Genomic DNA, 20,080 nt, shown 5'->3' on the forward strand with positions numbered 1-20,080 from the left:
AACTTAGGATTTCTCTTCATCTGAGCTCCTGCCCCTTTCTTTCAAGTCTTCCCCGGCTGGTGCCTTAGCCATGGTGGAATGATGCCTGAGTCAGGTCTTGGAAGTTTCCCATGTGGCTGACTAGGCCTCTGATGGCCTGGAAGGGACTCAAATGTTAGGTCTTCCCTGGTGCTTGAAGTTTCAGTGACCTGCAGGTGGCCTTCCCTAGAGAACTGGGAGAAACCCATACCAGGAGCTTCCGGTCTTACTGAACTCTTTCTGATCCAGTGGGCTGGGGACACCTGTGGGCTTGGTGCCCTGGTTAATGGGGGATGAGAGGCTTTTGTGCTCCACATCCCTCGTACCCAGCCAACCCCCACCTTCTGTATGAGTCTGAGGCCAGCCTCTGCTTTCTGCCTCCTCATGAAAGCCAACACTGTTCAGCTGCCCAACCTCACCACAGCTGTGCCCGGCCAGCAGAGGGGAGACAGGACCGATGGCCCCAAGCTGTGGGACAAAGCCAGTCCTAATACACCCAGCCCTAGGGAAGACTGAGCTGGGCACAGAAGGGTAAGAGAGACTGCACACAGCTAGGATTAACATGATTTATTTCATTATCAGTCTTACAGGTTGCTGAGGTTGGGCAAAGCCAGGATAGTAACTTAAATCCAAAGCACTTTTCTTGAGTGACAACCCGATTAGCAAGGCCCTGTTACTGAACAGAGGGCAGTGGAGGGCACCCCAGGAACCACAGCACACAGACTAGTGTTAGAAACCCCTTCCCAGAAGCAACCGGTGGGACTTGGCCCTTACCAGCCAGGGGTCTACTCCATTGGCTCTTGGTGCCCACCAGCCCCCGTTAGAGGAGGCCCAGAGGCCTCCAGAGGCACCATGGAGGCAAGATGGGCTGGGTAAAGAGCAAGACTGGAGCTTCCTCACCAGGGTTCTGCCTCTGGCCCCGATCTCCCCATCCACACAGCGGAGCCAGGCCACTGGAAAGGACAGCCAGTCCAGCCCCTTCCTGGAGTGAGGCCCCCAGCCAGCGGGGATGTGGCGGCTGCTTAACTGTTCTGCTTTCTTCCCTAGTTATCAAACTGTTACCTAGTTATGGTGTGAAGGGGAGGGGGCAGGGACTTAGGACCAAAGGTGGGAGGTAAGCTCCTTTTTCTACCCTGGTAAATAGCCCCAGCCTTCTTGGGGCTACACTGATTAAGAAATGGGATCACTCAGGAGGATTGCTTGAGCCCAGGAGTTCGAGGCTGCAGTGAGCCATGATCGCACCACTGCACTCCAGCTTGGGAAATAGCAGGACCCTGTCTCTAAAAACAAAGAAAGAAAAAAGACAAGGAGATGGAATCAAAGCCCAGAGGTCCTCCCCTTCTCAGAGCCACCACTAGTTCTCTGTGACCATGGAAAACTACCCCCAGCCCCACTGCCTTTTGCCTCCGGTCAGTGGGTTTTGCGGGGCTCTGAGGTGTCTCCCCACTCACCCAGCTCTGGGCAGAGCAGCTGGGCTGGGCTGAGGCTGAGCTAACCAGAACCTGGAAGTAGGCCTCAGGGTTCTGGCTGTGGCCCCATGCCTGGCTTGGCCCAGCCTCGTTAGCTTTGGTCCAGGTTCCTGAATGGTGCCTCCCTGCCCACCTTGTGTTGGGAGTGTGAGCATTAGAGGGGAAGAGGGCGGACAGGAAGGGAGGGTCAGTTATTTTACAAGTTTTTAAAAAGTTACAGGTAGGTTAACTTTGAGTAAAAAAAAAAAAAAAAAAAAAGTCACAAAACAAGGATCAAACAGAGGGCACGTTTCCCTCTCCCCTTCCCTTCTAGGGGCATAAGTGGTGGTGAGAACACTCATATGATGGTGCAGGACTGCAAGGCGCCCCCCTTCCGGCTGCCTTGCGTGGGCACAGGTTTGCCTTTCCCGTAGTACCCCGTGAAGATGGCCCTGACCTCCATGTTCTTGGCCAGGGTCAGCATCCAGCGCCCATTGCCCAAGGAATAGAGCTTGCCCCGGCTTAGCTCGCCCACCTCCTCGCCTCGGCTGCCCCCCTTCTCCTGCCGCAGAATCTCTAAGAGGTCAAGGCCCGTCTGCACGGCCTCTACGTCAGCTGCACAGCCGAGGGTGATGTGGGCGCGGCTCCCCCGCGGCAGGTTGTCAGTGGGTGACAGCTTGTCCACATCACTCGGCCACAACTGCAGTTGCTGCTCGCTTAACTCCACCCGGGCCCCAGTCGTCTTGGGTGTCACAAAGAGGGCAGAGATGGTCAGTGTGAAGGCCTTGGAGTAAGATTTCTTTAACACCTGGGGAGAGTGAGAAAGAGGGGCCCAAGCTAGAGATGGTGGGCTCTTGAGGAACAGCTGACCCAGGGAGGGTCCCTCCTGGAGGAGAGAAGGGGAAGTCTAACAGAAGTGAGCACAGCTGAGCAGGGGTCGGTATAGGCCCAGCATCCACTAACAACTGCGGCACGCACCTTCCATAGGCGCTCCAGGCTCAAGTGAGAAACGCGAAGGCGCTCAGACAGGGCTACACAGGGACAGCCGGACTTCCTGAGGGAGCCCAGCTCCCTGCACACTGGCTTCCGGCCTCAGCAGGCTGGCTGACCTCTCAGTGCCTTGGCTTCATCACCCGTAAAACAGGGAGAACCAGAGCCTACCTCAGAGTTAATGTGGTTATGAGAGTGACTAGGTAAAGAGCCCACAGGGGTGTCCGCGCACACAATAGCTGCTACTGTTGGCACCACTCAGCTTCCCCTGGGACCCAGACAGCGCCCTGGAGGACAGGGTGAGGTCAGACTGAGGTCAGACTCGCCCTTGATGGAAACCTGCTCTTACACTTTGGTTCCCATCTGATGATATGTCTGCTTCTATCTGATTCTTTGAGACGCCCATCCCATCTGAGCATAAACGCTTTTCTATTTTTGCTCACGATCCCTTGTCCCAATAGTGTCTGGCATGAAATGGGTAGTTAATAAATGCTAAATGAAGGCATGGTTAGGGATGGTAGCTCAGGTGTTACATATTCATTCCACTATGCTAGGGTGCTGGAACCACAGGAGTCAACGAAACTTAAAAACTCGCCCTCAGGGGAGCTTCCATTTGGGAGGACACTCTAGTGAACAAACAAACGATTGTGCTAACCTAGGCAGAGAAGTGGGAGAGTGGGCTTGGGGGTGGACACTTGGAAGTTGGAGACTGTGGATCTGGGTGACATGCCTGGCATTCAGGGATCACTGTCAGTGGCTGTGGGTGTAAGGTGCCAGCTGTGTGGTGCAGAAAGGTCTCGTACCCATTAGCCAATAAGCTTCATTACCGTATGAAACTCCCTCACTCTGGGGCCAGGCCAGACCTCAGACCTGGGGACAGGGATGGGGACCTCAGTGTACCAGGCTCCCTGGGGGCGAAGGACTCCTAGTCTTTGGAAGGTAAAACAGGCTCAGAGAGGCCAGAGCAGGAGCCCACTGTGGACCAGCATTCTCCATGAATCTGCAGAAGGCGAAGGTGCTTGGGGGCAGGTGAATGCACAGGCTGGCAGTACTGCCAGGGCAGGCTCCTTAGAACCTGCGGCTGAGGTCTATGCAGCTACGCCTGGGGACAGGGGAGCTAGGAGGAGGAGATGCCATTTTTCTTGAGCTGCCATCTGGTTTTTGGTCCCTGCCTGGCACCGGTACCTATCTTCAGAAGATGCTGCAGCCCCTTCTCCCCCAACCTCCCACCTCCCCCATGTGTCCCTGGGGAAGACTCACATCTTGTTGAGCGTACTCCTCTGCCCCGGGAGCCTTCCCGTAGTCACAAAACTTGGTTGTGCAATGCAGCACGCCTGGGGGTCTCTTTCCAAAGTAGGTGACCAAGTCCATCTTCTCCCTGGGCTCATCCCCAGGGACGACTGCCGGGAGAAAAAGGGTGCAGTCAGGGCAGGGGAGCAGGGGCATACCAACATCCGCCACCAGGACCACCGAGGCCCAGCGCAAAACACTCGGACACTAAGCATCACCTCTCCAGCAACCCACTACAGCTCATTCATTGGTTAGTTGGTCAAACTAATGGCAACTTTAGAGCAATAAAAAGTTAAAATTCTCAGGCCAGGTGCGGTGGTTCACACCTGTAATCCCAGCACTCTGGGAGGCCGAGGTGGGTGGATCACAAGGTCAGGAATTCAAGACCAGCCTGGCCAAGATGGTGAAACCCCATCTCTACTAAAAATACAAAGAAATTAGCCAGGCGTGGTGGCGGGTGCCTGTAATCCCAGCTACTTGGGAGGCTGAGGTAGAGAATTGCTTGAACCCAGGAGGCAGAGGATACAGCGAGCCGAGATAGTGCCACTGCACTCCAGCCTAGGCAACAGAGCAAGACTCCGTCTCCAAAAAAAAAAAAAGTTAAAATTCTCTGGCTTTACATTGTATAGATCTTTCCATCTCTTCTCCAAACTCTAAGGCAGTTGTAACAGAGGCAGGCAGTACAGGCCAAGGGAATCTAAGATTTACTAGCACCACGTCTCAAAGGGGAAGCAAGTCATGGGAAGTGGGGTGGAAAGAAAACAGAGGGCTGGGAACAACGTGGTATGGTGGAAACAGCCAGAACACAGTGAATATCTCAGCTCTGCCATGTACCAGCCATCGGCCTCGGGCAAGTGACCAACCCTATCTATCAATCCAGCCCAACAGTTAGGGTGACCATATACCCCAGTGTTCCCAGGACCATCAGGGAACTATCAGTAGTGCCCCATTTCACTCAGGGGCCCATCTGGACAAGCAGTCACAACGTCACCATCAGTTTAATACACACCTTGCAGGCCGGTTTGGGGGATGAGAGCCTATGGGGGGGCCTCCTGGTACAGGAAGGGTCTTGGACTATAATGGGGTGACATTATGGGGCTGGAAGACACAAAGAGGAGTGGAGTATCTGTGATTTTGATTTCCAGACTCCACACCTGTGGCTGTCTTTGGAGTCACTCGCTTTTTCCTGTTACGTTCTGAATTGAGTCCCCATGAGGATGTCTCGCCCTCCACAGGGGAGGAAGGCCTCTCCTGAGAGCAGCCTTGCTGGCCCATTACATTTCTCCTGCTCTAATCCTGGGCAGAAAAATCCAGTTTTCCTTTACAAATAAAATAGGCTGGGCATAGTGGCTCGCGCCTGTAATCCCGGCAATTTGGGAGGCTGAGGCGGGGCGTTTGAGACCAGCCTGGCCAACATGGTGAAACCCTGTCTCTACTAAAAATTTATAAATTAGCCAGGCATGGTGGCGGGTGCCTGTAATCCCAGCTACTTGGGTGGCTGAGGCAGGAGAATTGCTTGAACCCGGGAGATGGAGGTTGCAGTAAGCCGAATTGCCCCACTGCACTCCAGCCTGGGCGACAGAGCAAGACCCCCGTCTCAAAAAAAAAAAATAAAAGATCTGGCAATCATCCTGTCAAGCTTGATTCCTCCCATCTTGGGCCAAGGGCCCCTCCTTTCTTTTGTGCTACCGACCAGCCTGGTCAAGATGGTGAAACCCTGTCTCTACTAAAAATACAAAAAAAAAAAAAAATTAGCCGGGCATGGTGGCAGGCACCTGTATTCCCAGCTACTTGGGAAGCTGAGGCAGAGAATTGGCTTGAACCCAGGAGGCGGAGGTTGCAGTGAGCCGAGATCATGCCACTGCACTCCAGCCTGGGCAACAGAGCAAGACTCCGTCTCATAAATAAATATTAAAAGCAACTTTGAGCAGTAGTCACTCCAGGGCAGAGCCACCAGCTCACAGGTACAGGGCTTGCTCCTGGCCAATGTCACTGCAAGCACCACAGTTCACTGCAGAGTTCAAGTTTAGGAGCTGAGAAAAAAGCTCTCTGAGAACCCATACAGGCACAAATTCCCTGCTTCTGTGCAATATACACAATGTCAACAAACCAGAGTGGGGCTATTTCAGGTATGAAGATCATCTAAAATTGGGGGCGGCTGGGTGCGGTGGTGGCTCACGCCTGTAATCCCAGCACTTTGGGAGGCCGAGGCAAGCGGATCACCTGAGGTCAGGAGTTCAATACCAGCCTGGCCAACATTGTGAAACCCCGTCTCTACTAAAAATACAAAAATTAGCTGGACGTGGTGGTGCACACCTGTAGTCCTAGCTACTCGGGAGGCTGAGGCAGGAGAATTGCTTGAATCTGGGAGGCAGAGGTTGCACTGAGCTGAGATAGCGCCACTGCACTCCAGCCTGGGCAACAGAGGGAGACTCCGTGTCACAATAAATAGATAAATGAAATTGGGGGCAACCAGAAATGGCCTAAAGGCATATAGATGGATTAGTGGGTGACACTTCTCCAACAGGTCACTCCAGGAGAGCCACCAGGACCCTTCTTTATCTCAAACCTATCATTGGAGCAAAAAGCCCATGCCAAGAGAGAACCCTGCTAGAGTGGCCAGAGTCCAGGGTTCCAGCCCGTAAACCCCACATCCCTCCTGGGTCCATGTTTTTCCATCTGAAAACGGGTTTTGGCCTAAGTGTGAGACTTGTGTCCTCTGGAGCTGCAGATGCCACAAACCCATGAGTAAATTGAGTAGTCCGAGGCCTGAGAACCATCCCCAGTGAAGCCACAATAGTCCTAGTTTTAATTTTTTTGCAGCTTACAATTTCATGTGATTATTATTATTATTTTTTGGAACATGATTCTGCTGCTAAAAATGCGTTGGAAAACACTGGGCTTGATTCCCTCTCTAAGGTTACATTAGAAGAGGACATATTTCCTGTTACTACAGTAATTTGTTTTTCCCACCTCCAACACAGGGGACAGTGGTCTACATTCAGGCTGGGAAAAGGGTGTCGGAGAGAAGAGGGCTAGAAGGAAAGGTGTGGTGGGAGGAAAGGCGCTCTGGGAAGCCCCCGTGTTCCCAATGTGCTGCCAACTCCCCAAGGCTACCACTGGGACGCACCGCTTGCCCCTGCCCCCGCTGAGGTGAGCCTCTCTCTGCCTCCTGCTGCTTCGTGCTCCATCCTTTGAGTACAATGATGGTCCTATGCCCGCAGCACCCTGTGCCCAGCAAGGTGGGCTTATGAATAAGGCCCCACCCTGCTACCTACATTGTCGCAGCTCCTTCTTGAAGGCCTTGTGGTTCCCCAGCTCTTCCAGGAAGACCTGGCCGGCTTTGCGGAGGGTCTCAGAGCTCTTCTTGGTCAGGAACCAGCCGAAGTAGAGCGGCAGGAAGTCCTTCTCCAGCCCAGGCTTCAGCTTCTTCAGGTCATCAGCCGACAGCTGCCACTGGTTCTTCTCCTTGAGCTGGGCACAGTCCAGCCGCCACGCCGTCTTGGGCTCCACCAGCACCACCTGGTACTGGTACTGGTCGGCCATTTCAAAGAGCTGCTCCAGCCGTTCCCGTTCGTGGTTGGTGTCATCAAGCACAAGAATTCTGATGTCCCGGCGGCGGCAGTAGGCAGCCAGGTCCTCATCGAGCCGCTTGTACTCCTCGGAGAAGGCTCCTCGAGCGCCGGGGGTGATCTTGTAAGCGTCAGCCGACACCATCTTGGTGCCATCACGGTACTTGTCCACGATGACCCGTGCCAGCGTGGACTTGCCGCTTCCTGGCAGGCCGCGCAAGATGAAGAGCGTCTTGCACTCTAGCAGCGTGGCCACTGTGTCCTCATCCTGAAGGAAGGGAAACTGCAGCTCAGGCTTGTCCTTGGCCCCTGAGGATGACATCTTGCGGAAGAAGATCTTGGGCAAGAATGTGTGGCTTTTTCGGGAGAAGCCTCTGTTCTGTGTAAGGAGGGGAAGAGATGTCAGCCCAGGTCATTCGCGGGCTCCCCGCCGGCCTTACCCCTAGTCCCTAGACTGGTTGTGGGTGCCTTCCCAAGCCGGGCAGTGCTGGACCTTCTTTCCCTTTCGGTCCGGGAGCACCTTTCCGCTTCTGGTCGTGGAGGAGGAAGAGGGAAGCTTGTCTGAAGCTCTCCTAAGCGTGCGCTTTCCCCATTCCTGCCACTTCGGAAAGGTAAACGTGCTGGAGGCATGCAGGGCGCGCCAGGAGCCTGCGGTTCTGGGACTGGCCTCACTCTTATATGCTTGGCACCTACTAAGGACGTCCTCTTTGGAGGTGGGGGTCTCTGTGTCTGGGCCAAGCCACAGCTGCCACGGCTGAGTGCACAGAGAAGGGGGGGGGGGAGCGGAGAAGGGTTACCCCAAGACTGCCTCCCTTCCCCCAACAATGGCCGCAACAGATAATACTCTCTTGTCTGGCATGCGGGTACAATGGTCCCACAGAAGGGCTGGTGGGGGGCAGGGCAGGAGAGCACTGGACAAAGGCCCTCTTTCACCAAGCCTGCCACCTCCTCCTCTACCCTCTCCCGGCCCCCACAAAGTCGTGGTCTTTGTGCCTGTCCAGAACAGGGCAGCACTGGGCACCTGCAATTAGGATCCAGCTCTACCCGCCGCTGTGCTGTGTGTCAGAAGCGCCTCTCGGAGCCACTTGTTTTCCTATCTTCTAGATGCCACAAGGGACGGCAGCTTTTACCGTAAAGGGTCCCCTCCTCTGAACTGGCTCCACCTCCCGCCCGCACCCGGGCGCGGGGCAGCGGTTCCGCGTGATGAGACTGGGCCCGGGGAGGGGGCGCCGAAGCGGCTGCCCCAGCGCGGGCCTGCGTGGGGTCGGGAGCAGCTCCCGGGCTCCCGGCCCAGGCCCACCCAGGCTCCCAGAGGCGCAGCAGCTTCTGCGGTCCCGAGTTCCCTCCTGAGAAACACCACCGTTTCCCTTTCCAGCGGCCTCTCCGGCACCCCGAAACCCCTCCGCTTCTCCCAGACCTCAGGGCTGCCCTGAGTACCAAGAAAACTGGAAGTCGAACCCGGAGCCCCGGGTCCTCGTTTGCAAGACGCTTCCTCCCGAGGGGCCCCGACACTCGTTTCCCGCCCTGGTGCTACCCCGTGCCCGGCCCCGCCCGGCCTCTCACCATGATGAGGAGGGGCGCCGCCGTCGCCGCCTCTGCCGGCACCAGCGCTCCGGGGCCGCCCGCCTGCGCGGAGGGACACGGGAGTCCAGCGGTGGCACGACCCGAGCCCGGCCGCTTTACATAGCCCGGGGGGCGGAGCGGGCACCCGGGCGGGCTGGGGGCGGGCCGTCTCCTCTGCGCGCAGGCGCTGAGAACCAAAACCCGAAACTCTCGCCGCGCGCGGGAACCTCGGCCCGGTCCCGCCCCCGGCGCGCGCCTGCTCCCCACGCGCACCTACCCACTGCGCCTGCGAGCTGAGCGGCCACTAGCTTTTTCTGCGTGTTGAGGGGTAACTCAGTCACCCTCCCCGGTCCCGTGGATTAGCAGGAAGTGAGTGAGGCAGGGTCGTGCAAAGTCGGATCCTGTCTTTAATTTTTGATATTTTATTCATCATGGACTTTTGCATTAATTAAAAACTTTTTTTTTTACCACATTGGATTAAAATATTATCATGCAATTTGCTGGCATTCCGGTAAACTCTGCATCTGAAATGCCTCACTGGCCTCATTCGTCCAGGCCCTGTGCCAGCCAAAAGTCAGTCTCAGCCCCGACCTTTCCTTCTAGGAGCTGTGGAGACAGACCAGGATGGCAATGGTCAAAGGGACAGATGAGTAACGGAGTGAAATCCTAACATCCTCTGAGGGCAGATCCTCAGCTGCCACCTCCTCTGTGAAACCACTGAGAGCTCCGTTGGATTTTTGAGTTTCCTGTCCAAGTGCTGTGCTAAGCACTCAGTCCTCGCAGCAACCCCTGAGGCAGGTATCCCATTGTTCAGAGGAGAAGCCAGCTTGGAGAGCCTGATTTACCTGATTATGCCACCCAGAGGTGTCAGAGGCGGAGTCTGTCTGCCCTCCCGACTCCCAGGCCACTCCCCTATCTTTGGCCTCACTCCCAGCATTCGCTTGGTTCTGGCTTGCGGCATTCTCCTACCTGTGACAGCTGGGGCCGCCCCACCATTGTTCCATCCATAAAGCCTCCCCGCTGTCCTGCGCACTGGAGGGACTCAGTCAGTCACCGGTGTGTGGGAAGCACCTCTCCTCCCAGGCCTTCCCCTCTCCTCCCTGTGACTTCTTGTTCCCTGTAGCGCCCGTATCTTCACCTTCCTGAAACCCTTTCTTCTTGGCACCTTTCTCATTTCTTCCACGATGCTCTTCCAAGAATGGGCAGGGGTGAAGAGGCAAAGTGACAGACTCAGGGTTTGCAAGAGTGAAAGACACCTATTTAATGGCAAAATAGTGATGGAAAGCAGCAGAAGTAAAACCCTCATTTTTCCTATAACAGATAAATCGCTTGAAAATCCAGTTTAATAAAATCCCATGATCCCTCTGAACACCAGCTTCCTGATCCTCATCTCTACCGATGGCTTCATTCATACTCCTTTTCCATCTCATTTCCTGTTTTTTTCGTTTCTCCTATTTCTCCAAATTGTGTTTTTCCCAGTTCTTCTGGCTCTCTTCTGCCCACTTCTGAAAGTTTCTTTAGTTCTTCTGGTTCCTGTCTGCTGAATTCTCCTGAGAGTCTTTGCTCTAATTCTCCCGAAGGCCTCCTATAAATTTCTCTTGACTCTCTTCTGCCAGCTTCTAGTAGCTTCCCGCCTGTTTCTCCTGATCTTGTGCCTAATTCTCCTGACAGGCCCTTGGCAACTGCTCCCAAATCGCTTCTGGCTTTTCCTGCTTCCACACTCTGCTTTCCGCTTGCTGGGCTCTGCAGAGCTTCCCCAAAAGCCTCATCGTCCTCATCTGTCTCTTTCTCATCCTCAATATGGTCCCACTGCTTCACCACCTTCTCGGGCTCATCTCTCACTCTCCTCATGTCCTTCTCTCTTGTTATTATTCTATCTTCATACAGTGAAGCTTCTGAAAAATAAGAGAAAAGCGGGAAGAAAGATAAAAGTTTGTTCATGTCAGGCCGGGTGCGGTGGCTCACGCCTGTAATCTCAGCACTTTGGGAGGCTGAGGCAGGCAGATCCCTTGAGGCCAGGAGTTCCAGACCAGCCTGGGCGACACAGTGAGACCCTGTCTGTACTAAAAATACAAAAATTAGCCAGGCGTGGTGGTTGGCGCCTGTAGTCCCAGCTACCCGGAGGCTGAGGCAGAAGAATCGCTTGAGCCCAGGAGGTTGGGGCTGTGATGAGCCAAAATCCAGCCACTGCACTGCAGCCTGGGTGACAGAGCAAGACCCGTCTCCAAAAAAGAAAGAAAAAAAAAAAAGAAAGAAACTGTTCATCTCTGTGGAGGCCTGTGCTTTTGAGAGGCAGATGAGAGAAAGGCCCTGAGAATGACTGTTTTTGCCAGCTCTTTAAATTGGTGTTGACAGCACACCTTTCCAAAAGCAGAGAAAGGGAACCATCATTGACTGAGCCCAGCTCCGTCCTGTGCATCACGTGAGGGCTGTATAGCTTATCCCATCCAGACATCATGAAAATGCGCACTGCCGTTGATTTGAGTTTGCAGTCAAGGGACCTGAGATCGATAGAAAAGAAATCACACGGCCGGGCGGCATGGCTCACGCCTGTAATCCCAGCACTTTGGGAGGCCGAGGCAGGTGGATCACCTGAGGTCAGGAGTTTGAGACCAGCCTGACCAACAAGGTGAAACCCCGTCTCTACTAAAAATACAAAAATAAGCTGGGCATGGTGGCAGGCGCCTGTAATCCCAGCTACTTGGGAGGCTGAGGCAGGAGAATCGCTTGAACCCAGGAGGTGGAGGTTGCAGTGAGCCAAGATTGTGCCATTGTACTCCAGCCTGGGCAACAAGAGCAAAACTCCATCTCAAAAAAAAAAAAAAAAAATTAGCCGGGAGTGGTGGCACAAGCCTGTAGTCCCAGCTACTCAGGAGGCTGAGGCAGGAGAATCACTTGAACCTAGGAGGCAGAGGTTGTAGTGAGCCGAGATCGCGCCACTGCACTCCAGACTGGGTAACAGAGGGGAGACTCCATTTCAAAAAAAAAAAAAAAAAAAAAGGCACAGTGGCTCATGCCTGTAATCCCAGCACTTTGGGAGGCTGAGATGGAGGTTGCAGTGAGCTGAGATCGCGCCACTGCACTCCAGACTGGGTAACAGAGGGGAGACTCCATTTCAAAAAAAAAAAAAAAAAAAAAAAAAAAGGCACAGTGGCTCATGCCTGTAATCCCAGCACTTTGGGAGGCTGAGATGGAGGTTGCAGTGAGCTGAGATTGCACCACTGCACTCCAGCCTGGATGACAGAACAAGACTCCGTTTCAAAAAAAAAAAAAGAAAGAAAGAAAAGAAATCACACAATGGTCACACTGCAAGTGTGCAAGTGAGACAGAATTTGAACCCAGGACAGTCTGACCCCAGAACACCTTCTCTTTTCCCTGCAAGAAATAGCATAGGTGCTGGAAAATGACAGAAGGATTTTCTCCAGCATCTTCATTCTGACACTTTCTCTTTGTCCCTGGGAAGCACATTCATTATTTGTTGGGAGGTTTCCTATGAAAATATAGAAAAAACATAAGGAAAAAGATAGGTTTCCTATAAAGATATACGCTGCTAACAAAAAGTTCAGCTGAAGAGTTATTTTACAAGCAAAGGGATCCTTGCTCCTAAATTTTTTTTTTTATCAGTTATGGAGAAAAGTTACATCCCCTTCTGCGTCTCCCTTACATTCTCCTCCTGGAAACCACTAGTTACTGAGGTATCTGCAGAGGGTCTCGGGTCTCAGGGGGTCACAGCCTTTGGTGGTGAAAACAGATGCAATGCTGCCACCTGCTGTTCTGAGAGGGACGTGCCCGGCAGTTCTCCAGGCACAAGGACGCAGGCCAGGGTAGGGAGACTGGGTAGGGAGACTGCTGAGGTAGGGAGACTGCTGCTTCCCCGCAGAGTCTCTCTCCACAGCTGTTGCTCCTGTGGCTTCTCAGAGCAGCTCAAAGGCATGTGGGGGCGGAGACAGAGCCCCTCTGAGGGGGTCCAGCCACCACAGAGCAGGTGCTGGATAATAAAGAGCTGTCATCTGGCTGCTCAGGTGCCCAGAAACCTCCCGCTGCCCTGCCTGGACCAGAAAGGATTTCAGCCTTGCAGCCTGGAGGGCTGCAGCCAAGAATCTGCATTGGGCTCTGTCCTCCCGGACCTCCAGCCCCAGCTCTGTTCACTGCAGTCTGGCTGGAGTGAGAGCTCCACAGACTGGGGCAGGAAAAGGCTGTCTGTGTCACTAGAAACAGTGTGGCACGGGCCGACGCGTGGGTTCTAGAGCAGACTGCCCAAGACTGAAAACCACTGTAGCCTCTAACCCCTCTGCCTCCATGTCCTCCATAAAGTCAAGCTAATAACACTTCCTTCATAGTGTTCCTGAACAGATACAGATAGGATGAGTCCGTGCACACAGTCTTTGAAAGAATGCCTGGCCTGCGGGAAGCATGAATGGGGGTCGGCTACTGCGCTTAACACCCCTGTTCCTCTAGGCCCCTCTCCAGTGGGGTAGGGCTGCTCAGCCATCTTCTGCTTCTCCTTCCCTCACTCCCTCCCTGCAGGAAAGGAGAGCCCAAAGGCAGGGGGCCAAAGGCCTCTTTACTCCCTGGAGACCTTGTGAGAAAGAATGTGGTAAGGCACAGCTGTCAGGCAGCCTCTGCACCTTATGCCCCTCTGCACCTGCCCATCACACTGCTGGCCCGAGAGCAGCGCCGTAGGTGGGGAGAGTGGGGCCCCGAGTCACCCCTCCCTAGCTACATGACTCTGGCAGAGCACTCACCTCACTCAGCCTCCCTTTCCCCCCCACAGCACCTACACCTCCTAGTGGGGTAAAGACCCAACAAGATCACTCCTGTCTGGTGCTTAACCCAGTGCCTAGCACACAGTAAGAGCCCCCATAGTGTAGCTACTGTTATTCTGTCTCTGTGCCTTTGGCCCTGCTGTTCCCTGCTGGAAAAATGCCTTTCTTCTCCCACTTCTCTCCTGGAAAACTCCTGGGCATCTTTTGGAGTTGGAGGTAGATGATTCTTCCTCGTCGAAGCCTCCTCTGCCTCCCCAGAGGAGCCCACGCCCCGTTGCATGCACCCTCATGGCAGCACACCTCCACCTCGGTGTAGCACCTGTGTGCAGGATCCCAGCAGCTGACAACTCCACTGGTCAGCCTTGCCCAAAGGGCCATGGGCTCCTCCAGGGCAGGGATGGGCCTCTGTCTCACCAGAATCTAACACCTTCCAGGTACATGACAAGTGCTCACCGTATACTTGATGAATCAATTGAAGAGAGAAATGAGTGCGCTCTGGGGCCAGACAGTCCAGCCCATGGTGGGCTGAATCCTCGCCCTCTACTGCCCCAGAGATAGGCTAGGGCTGCTGGTGGCACTGAAATTAGAATGCACGATGGGCAGTGCCAAGCCCCCAGATTGGGGAGCTGCTGTCACGTGTGTCTCGGACTAGAGGAAAAGAAAGCAGAGGGAGAATGCTGAAGTTGCCTTTTCAGAGTTTCAGGAACTCACCTCCCTCGCTTTTTTCTTTGAGATTCTCCATGTAGTTGGTTTTCCTCAGTTCTCCGATGATACCCTTGTTGGCATCGTCCAAGGCCTGTGGATGGTAGAGGGAGCTTAGCCCCTGTGTTTGGCACCTACACCATTAATTTTCCTCACCCAGATCAATCCCAGAAGGCAGGGCTCTGGTGGGAACCTGCCACCCTTGGTTTCCCTCTGGCCCCTCCAATGACCCCTACCCTCAGGTTAATCTACACTTACTGACTCAGAATGATCCACACAAATTGTGTCTGGGAGATACATGACTGCGAGTCAGTCAAATGCATTTCTCTTTGGCTTAGGCATGTATTGGGAGTTGTGTCTATCTACTCATTTCTACCTTTAGATGAACTACCTAAAGCTGCTTTTGGCTTCAGTCAATGCAAAAAGACAATCCAAACCTGCAAGCACTCAGCAAGGCAGCACTGAAAAGACCCAGAAACACACCAAGGGGACAGGCTGGGGGCTGGCCTGCCTTCAGAAGGGCCTTCCAGGATGTCTGCAGTTTCCCCAACTCGAGTGCATGATCCACAGGGGCCTGGAGCCCCTGTGAGCCTCTGGAGGGCAGGTCTTGCCTTCTTGCTCATAGCAGGCCCGTGGCTGGCACTGACAGAACACCAGCTACACATGGTAGTGTCTACTGAGCAGCTCCGGGGCCTGGATGCACTCTCTTGTGGTGTTGGTCTGCCCACCCACCACCTCCCTCCCACTGTGAGCCTTCCTACCTGGTTGCCAATCCAGGAGGGTGAGGGGTCGGGGGCCTGGTCCCATGAGGAGTCAGTGAGGGTCACAGGTACCTTCTCTCTGCCCCTAACCCTTCAAACCACTGCCTAGACTTCAAGGTGACCTCAGATCCTCCTTGTTGGAAAGCCTCCAGCTCTGCCTCCCAGCTGGGGCTCTCTCACTCTGAATTCCCCTAGTCCCCTATGGCACTGGTCATGAACCAGGGTTTGTGCTTTGTTTTTTTTTGTTTGTTTGTTTTTGTTTTTTGTTTTTTTTTGAGACAGAGTCTCGCTCTATCATGCATGCTGGAGTGCAGTGGCATGATCTCAGCTCACTGCAAGCTCCGCCTCCCGGGTTCACGCCATTCTCCTGCCTCAGCCTCCTGAGTAACTGTTTTTTTGTTTGTTTGTTTTTTCTTTTTAAGAGACAGGGTCTTGCTATGATGCCCAGGCTGGTCTAGAACTCTTGGACCCAAGTGATCCTCCTGCCCTCAGCCTCCCAAAGTGCTGGGATGACAGGTGTGAGCCACTGTGTCTGGCCTTTCGTTGTAATCTTCTTGTGGGCCAGGACAATGGCCGCACACATTTGAGCTTGGCAGCCTGGAGCCAATCTACACTCGGCGAATATTTCCTGAACTGAACGGCCATGCTGTCTGTCTGCAGGGCGATCGCATGGAAGTATGTGGCGCATGGTACATCTGGCAGGGCTGCAGTGAGGTGGGTGCTCTTCGCCTGGAAGCCAGAGCTGGGGACATGGCGTTTATGACGAGGACGACAACATGCTAGGCCTGGGCTTCCCTGGGCCGTATGGTGGCAGAGGATAGACTGCGCCTGCTGGGGTCTTTTGGGTATGATTTCTCCGCCATGAGAGGGCAGTGTTAGCCTCACCACAGTCCTCACAAACAGCTCACCATGAACCTGCCTCCCAAAAAACAGAGGTGATCAGATCACTTCTCTGCTGTCCACAGCCCTTCAAGTCCAGGCTGGTGTGCTGACTGTCTGGGGCTCCGTCACCACCATCCCCTGCCACCGGGAACCCCCCAGCTCTGGGACCCAGGCCAGGATCTCTCTTCTGCCGGCCACCAGCCCTCAGCGCCGACCTCCCACGTCTTCAGTGCACTTGCCCCTCCTCGGCCTGGCCAGCTCTGCTATCCTTGTCCTTCAGAGCACAGCATGAGGTCTTCCTCCCACTGGGAGTGTCCTGAGCCTTCACTTCTCAGGGTCCCTGCTCTCTTTGCCCAGTGCCTGCAGACCCCAGGCTGGTCCCTGAGGCCATGCCCCTTTGCTGCCCACAAGTTATGCAATCTGGCTTCTTTCAATGATGGCACAAGCTCCCCAAGGACAGGGGCCCCGTTTACTTCACTCCAGCAGATACTTCCTGGGGTCCAGCTGCGTGCCAGTGGTGCTCTGGAATTTGGCTGTGGGAAGGGCTTAAGGAAGCTGTCTGGTCAGAAGCAGGAGGAAGAGGCCTGGGTGAGTGTGCACCTGTGAAGTTGGTGTGCAGACTTTCCTGAGCTTGTGCGTCCACCTGGATGCACTGGGAGTGGGTGGGGTGGGGGAGCCCAGAGCACCTCCAAGTTTCTCCCCTGGTCTCTGCCTCCGGACACAGTCTAGGCCAGCACTATTCAACAGAAATTTCTGTGACAATGGGAATATTCTAGATCTGTATTATGTAGCACCCATAGGCCACATGTAGCTTTTTTTTTTTTTTTTGAGACGGAGTCTCGCTCTGTCGCCCAGGCTGGAGTGCAGTGGTGTGATCTTGGCTCACTGCAACCTCCATCTCTCGGGTTCAAGCGATTCTCCTGCTTCAGCCTCCCGAGTAGCTGGGACTACAGGAGTGTGCCATCACGCCTGGCTAACTTTTTGTATTTTTAGTAGAGACAATGTTGGCCAGGATGGTCTCAATCTCCTGACCTCGTGATCCACCCACCTCGGCCTCCCAAAGTGTTCGGATTACAGGTGTGAGCCACCGCACCCGGCCTCACATGTGGCTATAATGACTTGAAACGTGGCTAGTGTGACTGAGAATTTTACATTTTATTTACTTTTTTTTTTTTTTTTTTGAGACGGAGTCTCGCTCTGTTGCCTAGGCTGGAGTGCAATGGCATGATCTTGGCTCATGCAACCTCCACCTCCCAGGTTCAAGCGATTCTCCTGCCTCAGCCTCCCAAGTAGCTGGGACTACAGGTGTGTGCCACCATACCCGGCTAATTGTTTGTATTTTTAATAGAGATGGGGTTTCACCATGTTGGCCAGGCTGGTCTCAAACTCCTGACCTCAGGTGATCCATCCGTCTCAGCCTCCTAAAGTGCTGGGATTACAGGCATGAGCCACCACACCCAGCCTAGTTTTAATTAACTTTAGCCGCACGTGGCTAGCAGCTGCCTCCTTGAGCAATGGAAGTCTAGGCAATTACAAGTGCACAACGTGGACTTTGATGGGGGACATATCAAGGCTGTGAAACCTGATGTGAGGGCTCCTCACCCAGACTGAGGGGTCAGAGAAGGCCGCCTCAAAGAGGGGACATCTAAGCTGAAACCTAAAGGTTGAGTGGGAGTTAGCCAGGTGAAGGAGGTGGGAAGGGAAGGTTTAGAATATTCCAGGCAGAGATAACAGCATATGTTATGAGGCATAAGAAACCTGTTTAGGCCGGGTGTGGTGGCTCACACCTGTAATTCCAACACTTTAAAAGGCTGAGACAGGAGGATCGCTTGAGTGCAGGAGCTCTCAAGTGCCCAGCCTGGGCAATATAGTGAGACCTCATCTCTACAAAAAATAAAAATTAAAAATATCAGCCAGGCATGGTGGCCCACACCTGTAGTCCCAGATACTTATCTCTTGAGCCCAGAGATCAAGGCTGCAGTGAGCTGTAGTCACACCACTGCACTCTAGCCTGGGTGACAGAGCAAGACCTTGTCTCAAAAAAAGAAAAGAAAAAAGAAAGCCTGTTTAGGAAAACAGGAAGCTGGTATTGGCTGGAGCTGGAATGCAAGGTGATGGGGGCTGGGGACTGACCAGCAGGAAGCTGGAGAGGCCCACAGGGGAGAGCTTACCCAGTGCCTTCCTACCCCTGTGGGAAAAAGTCAGGAACAGAGACACCCAGGAAGTAATAAAAGGTTTAGGCAAGAGAATGAGGAAATCACACTAGATTTCTTGTCTCCTGGAGGTAGTATTTTTCAAACTGCAAGTCCTAACGTCAATTTAGACCCTGGGCCACTGACTGGTCCATGGCCTGTTAGGAACCGGGCCACATAGCAGGAGGTGAGCGGAGGGTCGGCAAGTGAGCATTAGGCTGTCAGATCAGTGGCGGCATCAGATTCTCATAGGAGGGAGAACCCTATTGTGAACGGCACGTGAGGGATCTATGTTGCATGCTCCTCATGAGAATCTAATGTCTGATGATCTGAGGTGGAACAGTTTCATCCCGAAACCATTTCCCCCACCACTGGTCCATGGAAAAACTGTCTTCCGCAAAACTGGAGCCTGGTGCCAAAAAGCTTGGGGACTGCTGATAAGAGAAAATGAGGGCTGGGTACAGTGGCTCAGTCCCAGCACTTTGGAAGCCCAAGGCAGGAGGATCACTTGAGTCCAGGAGTTTGATACCAGCCTGGGTAACAGAGTAAGACCCTGAGTCTACAAAAAATAAAAAATTAGCCCCCAGCATGGTGACATGCATCTGTAGTCCCATCTAGATGGGAGGCTAAGGTGTGAGGATTGCCTGAGCCCAGGAGGTCAAGGCTATAGTAAGCTATGATCTCACCACTGTACTAAGCCTGTGTGACAGAGAGACACTCTGTCTAAAAACAAATACATAAAAAGCAAAAAGAAAATAAGAAAATAAGGCTAGGCACAGTGGCCCATGCCTGTAATCCCAGCACTTTGGCAGGTCAAGGCAGGAGAATCATTTGAGGCAAAGAGTTTGAGACTAGCCTGGCCAACATACCGAGACTCCGTCTCTACTTATTTATTTATTTAGAGACAGGGTCTCGCTCTGTCACCCAGGCTGGAGTGCGGGGGTGAGATCACTCCTTGTTACAGCCTCAACTTCTCAGGCTTAAGTGGTCCTCCCACCTCAGCCTTCCGAGTGGCTGGAGTGAGTCACCACACCCGGCTAATTTTTTTTTATTTTTTAGAGATAGGGTTTTGTCATGTTGCCGAGTCCCAGCAACACGTTGGGTCCCAGGCTAGGTCCCACCATACCTGGCCCCGTCTCTATTTAAAAAAAAAAAAAAAAAAGGCCGGGCATGGTGGCTCATACCAGTAATACCATCACTTTGGAAGGCCGAGGCGGGCAGATCACCTAAGGTCAGGAGTTCGAGACCAGCCTGGCCAACATGGCTAAATCCCATCTCTATTAAAAATACAAAAATTATGGCCAGGCACAGTGGCTCACACCTATAATCCCAGCACTTTGGGAGGCCGAGGCAGACAGATCATTTGAGGTCAGGAGTTCCAAACCAGCCTGGCCAACATGGTGAAACCCCATCTCTACTAAAAATACAAAAATTAGCTGGGCATGGTTGGGGGGCGCCTGTGATCCCAGCTACTCGGGAGGCTGAGGCAGGTGAATCGTTTGAACCCGGGAGGCGGAGGTTGCAGTGAGCCAAGATCACACCATTGCACTCCAGCCTGGGTGACAAGTGAGACTCAGTCTCAAAAAAAAAAAAAGCCAAGCACACTTTACACCTGTAATCCCAGCACATTGGGAGGCTGAGGAGGGTGGATTGCCTGAGCTCAGGAGTTCAAGACATAGTGAGACCTCATCTCTACAAAAAAATTTTAAAATGAGGCAGGAGGATAACTTGAGCCCAGGAGGTCGAGGCTGCAATGAGCCATAACAGTGCCACTGCATTCTGACCTGGCCAACGGGAGTGAGACCCTGTCTCAATAAATAAATAAATAAATAAATAAAAATAAGAAAACAGAATGTAATAGGAAATATCAGCATGCAGAGTATGTAGCAGAGGTAA

General features: G+C 53.5%; 2 protein-coding genes across 3 annotated transcripts in view; both read right to left on the bottom strand.

Annotated features, from left to right (window-relative positions):
* Positions 1 to 570: 570 nt before the first annotated feature.
* Positions 571 to 9,093, bottom strand: CNP (2',3'-cyclic nucleotide 3' phosphodiesterase). Its single transcript, XM_008966467.4, has 4 exons — positions 8,882 to 9,093; positions 7,025 to 7,697; positions 3,717 to 3,856; positions 571 to 2,274 (listed from the first exon to the last, which is right to left on the bottom strand). Exons 1-4 carry the CDS (start codon positions 8,882 to 8,884, stop codon positions 1,825 to 1,827), a joined length of 1,266 nt encoding a protein of 421 aa, XP_008964715.2. The 5' UTR covers positions 8,885 to 9,093; the 3' UTR covers positions 571 to 1,824.
* Positions 9,094 to 10,117: 1,024 nt separating this feature from the next.
* The window catches only part of ODAD4 (outer dynein arm docking complex subunit 4), a 35,025-nt gene continuing 25,062 nt past the window's right edge, over positions 10,118 to 20,080 (bottom strand). For both annotated transcript variants that reach the window (XM_003813858.6, XM_034941859.4), the window contains 2 exons: positions 14,359 to 14,443; positions 10,118 to 10,776 (listed from right to left, as the gene is read on the bottom strand). In XM_003813858.6, the coding sequence (XP_003813906.4) occupies positions 10,286 to 10,776; positions 14,359 to 14,443 (576 nt within the window). In that variant the 3' untranslated portion in view covers positions 10,118 to 10,285. The remainder of the gene's footprint in view (positions 10,777 to 14,358; positions 14,444 to 20,080) is intronic.

The sequence above is a fragment of the Pan paniscus genome, chromosome 19 (genome assembly GCF_029289425.2).
Source record: "Pan paniscus chromosome 19, NHGRI_mPanPan1-v2.0_pri, whole genome shotgun sequence".
NCBI classification, from domain to species: domain Eukaryota; kingdom Metazoa; phylum Chordata; class Mammalia; order Primates; family Hominidae; genus Pan; species Pan paniscus.